Source organism: Ambystoma mexicanum, chromosome 2p (assembly GCF_040938575.1).
Source record: "Ambystoma mexicanum isolate Mex_15411 chromosome 2p, UKY_AmexF1_1, whole genome shotgun sequence".
Taxonomy (NCBI): Eukaryota; Metazoa; Chordata; class Amphibia; order Caudata; family Ambystomatidae; genus Ambystoma; species Ambystoma mexicanum.
The window spans coordinates 130,798,850-130,802,262 of record NC_090923.1 but is presented as its reverse complement, the minus strand read 5'-3'; the positions used below and the strand labels follow the sequence as shown (position 1 = coordinate 130,802,262).

The window sequence follows — 3,413 nt, the reverse complement described above, 5'->3', positions numbered from 1 at the left end:
ATCCATGAGTGTGCAGAAATAATTCACACCAAGGGAATTCACAGATTTTTACTGGACCACCACCACAGTAGCACAGCATGCCACCATGGGAATGTCAAGCAGTGAATGGGAGATCATGATGGGACTAGTGGCAACAGTGCCAGGATCAATGCACACGATTCAATACACATCACATAGATGATCGCAATTATTGCGGTAGGTAACCACGGTGCATGAACACCAGCAAGGAAGTGGACACCTTGCATCATCTGGATGATGCAACCCACACCTGTAGACCATGGGACAGCAAACATTGTGTCAAGTTAAAATGTTTGCATTCATCGAGGGACATGTGCGTGTGAACAACAAATATCTGCAGGCATGTAAGTGATAAGTACAGGTGTCATTGCAGGAATGACTTACACATACCTCATTTTGAACCCATGCAGGTGATGCTGGCTATCCCTTGAAGCTGTGGCTCCTCACCCCTGTCCGGAACCCGCAGAACAAGCATGAAGCAGACTACAATTGTGCCCATACCCGTACCCGTGTGGTGATTGAGCAGACCTTTGGCCTGTGGAAGGCACGGTTTCGCTGCCTCAGCAGGTCTGGTGGGGCACTCCTGTACGGGCATGAGAAGGTGGCCAAGATCATCATGGCATGTGCCATGCTGCACAACATGTGCATCCGATGGAACGTGCCTCTGTCCCTTGACATTAAACAGCAACCACCAGGTGATGATGAAGATGATGAAGAAGATGTGGTTGCACATCATCCAGGTGGTGATGCACAGGAGGGATGTGCTGTGTGCCAGTCTGTGATAGGCCAAAAATTATAAGACACATGGATGCAGAAGGTGCCATGGATGTGGGACTCAGGGCACTGGGTGTGGGGATACATGGACACTGTGCACTGTAAACCAATAAAACACACATACAGAATAAGCAATGTCCAGTCATGTGATTTTTTGGTACACAACGGGTGTATTAAACATGAGAAATGAACAAAGTGCTATGACCCTCTACCTCACACACACCCCATTCCCCCCTTCCCCCAACAACTCCCTCACATGCCCCCCTTCCCCCTCTCCCTCCCCCAACAACTCCCTCACAGACGCCCCTCCCCCTCCCCCCACAACTCCCTCACACACCCCCTTCTCCCCTCCCCCCACAACTCCCACACACACCCCCTTTCCCCCCTCCCCCCACAACTCCCCCACACATGGGGTGCAATGGAATGTAGCACGGGTATGCATCAGTTGCCATGTGCAGGATGCCCCTGCTACTTCTGTCCTCTTCCCGCCTCTGGTGGCGGCATGTCTGAGCGCTGCAAGGTACGCGCAGACCTGCTCAGGGGGCTTGTCTGTGTGGAGCTTAGGACGAGCCCCTGCCCGCTTGCTCCATTCTTGGGCCAGGACACTGTGCCTCCAGGGCATCCGCAATTCTGCCAAGGACCTGTCTCACTGCCGACAGCTCTTCTCAGATGCGAGTTGTGCTGGACTCTATGGCATCTTTCATTGCCGCAGTGTTCCCCCGGCCCATCTGCCTTGTCAGGGCACCATCCGACACGTATTGTCTGACAAGCCCAATCAGCTCCTCCTGCTGCTTCTCATTCGCCACTCCCCATCCCGGACACCTGTGGAGGTGGATGGTGCATCTGGCAAGGGTCCCAATTCAGGTTTGTCCTCTGTGGGGCTCCAGCACTCTGGTCCTGACTCTCCTCCAGACTGCTCATGCGTGGTTCCAGTGGGGGTGATAATTTGGGTGAGCTGGGGTGATAGCCGGGGGCTGGGTGTGCCATGGAGTTCAGATGACACGTCATCCTCAAGGACACACACCTCGCCATGTGTCTGTTCCTTGTCGTCACTCAGGGGCGCGGTGGCAGCTGCCTCCCCAACCGAGCTGTTGGCAGCAGAGAGGGCCCCATCTGCCACTGGCTCCTCTGCTGTGGATACACCTTTTGTCAGCACTGTTGCTGTTGTGGAGGCCCTTTGCCGCCCCAGTGCCTTTGCGTCCTGTGGCGCCTTTGCCTTCAGTGGCTGATGTGCCTTGCCTGGGCCCTTCGACGTAGAAGGCCTGTTGGTGTTTTCCCTGCCCCTGGCATTCTTCAATGGTGTCGTAGCCTGTGCTGCTGAGTCCTGTGCATCGCTGTCAGAATCTGAGCCTGTGGGGGATGGAGAGAGGGACGGCATCAGTGATGGTTCTTCATGCATCATGCATACATTGGTATTGTTGCAGTTCTACACATTTGATGGATTTCTGACTTGGAGTTGTGACATACAGGTTGCTTGATATATGGGGGGATAATTCAGGCATACATCCGGTTCACACATGTCTGAGGTGGTGTATGCTGTGTGACATGCCTTTCTATTGTGGAATGTGTGCAGTGTGACACATGCTGTTTTCCTGCTTGTGGGGTGTGTCTCAGGTATGGCTTTGACTTGCCGCATGCATGTAGATGTGATGGTGCTGGGGACAACATGTATGCAGGGATGTGTCCATGTGTGTGTGTGTGATGGGCCATGCATTGGTTCATGTCACTGTCACATTGGTGGCTCATCACCATGCTTTGCATTACAGTGGTTTGTGTGGACACTCACCTCCATCTGCCGATGACGGCGCTCCCTGCTCCATATCTCCCACTCTCTCTATGGCCTCCATGCCTATGGTGCTGGCGCAGGTTTCATCCCAGCGTGTCATTTTTATTGGGGAGTTGGGTCCGATGCCTGTTGCCAGGCCCTGGCTCCGGGTGGCAGAAAGGATATTGCGCACACGGAGGCGCAGGTCGTCCCAGTGTATTTTGAATTCCTTAACAGTGCGTGGGGTGGTGCCCACCGCACTGACCTTTTGGGCCACTTCCTCCCAAATTTCCTTCTTTTTCAGCTGGGCAAGCCGCCTGAGGTCTGCCACAAAAACAATGTCCTCATTCTCAGCCAGGGTGTCAGCCAGCATGTTCAACTCCTCCTCCGAAAATCGCACCTTTCGCTGGCTCATTGCGCCTTTTTTAGGGGCCTTGGGCATATTGCTGGTGTAGTGGATGGAGTTGTAGTTGCTGGTGTATGGATCCAGGTCCTGTGTCCCTAGGATTGCCATGGATTGTGTTTTTCAAGATGGCTGCCGTTGCCTTTCCCGTTCCGGCTCGACGGTGTTACTTCCGGGTTCCGGTATTACCGTGCCCGCTATTACTGTGCCCGCTATTTAGTGGTAGGCAGAGGAGGTGTGAGCGCATTGCATGATGCCGCTAACAGAGATTTTGTCTGATTTTTACCGCAAATCTCGTAATGAACCCCAAGGTGTTGGTGCTATCTCTTTGTGCTTAATCGTTGGCTACCTAACAGACATTTGACATCACTAATATGACATAGTATATCTATTTTGAACATGTAACTAACATCAAACAAGTACTAAAAATATGTAGTCTACTTTCCGTAGTAG

At 52.8% G+C, this 3,413-nt stretch overlaps 1 protein-coding gene across 1 annotated transcript; it reads right to left on the bottom strand.

The window, feature by feature from the left end:
* Positions 1–1,567: 1,567 nt before the first annotated feature.
* Positions 1,568–3,071, bottom strand: LOC138567724 (myb-related transcription factor, partner of profilin-like). Its single transcript, XM_069646201.1, has 2 exons — positions 2,579–3,071; positions 1,568–2,142 (listed from the first exon to the last, which is right to left on the bottom strand). The coding sequence occupies exons 1-2, from the start codon at positions 3,069–3,071 to the stop codon at positions 1,568–1,570; spliced, it is 1,068 nt and encodes a 355-aa protein (XP_069502302.1).
* Positions 3,072–3,413: the final 342 nt, after the last annotated feature.

What these genes read in the sequence shown, in the direction of transcription:
- LOC138567724 (XM_069646201.1), bottom strand. Translation starts at nt 3,071, where the DNA reads ATGGCAATCCTAGGGACACAGGACCTGGATCCATACACCAGCAACTAC. An exon ending in GCCGTCATCGGCAGATGGAG is followed by an intron (nt 2,143 to 2,578) that starts GTGAGTGTCCAC and finishes CATCCCCCACAG; the next exon opens with GCTCAGATTCTGACAGCGAT.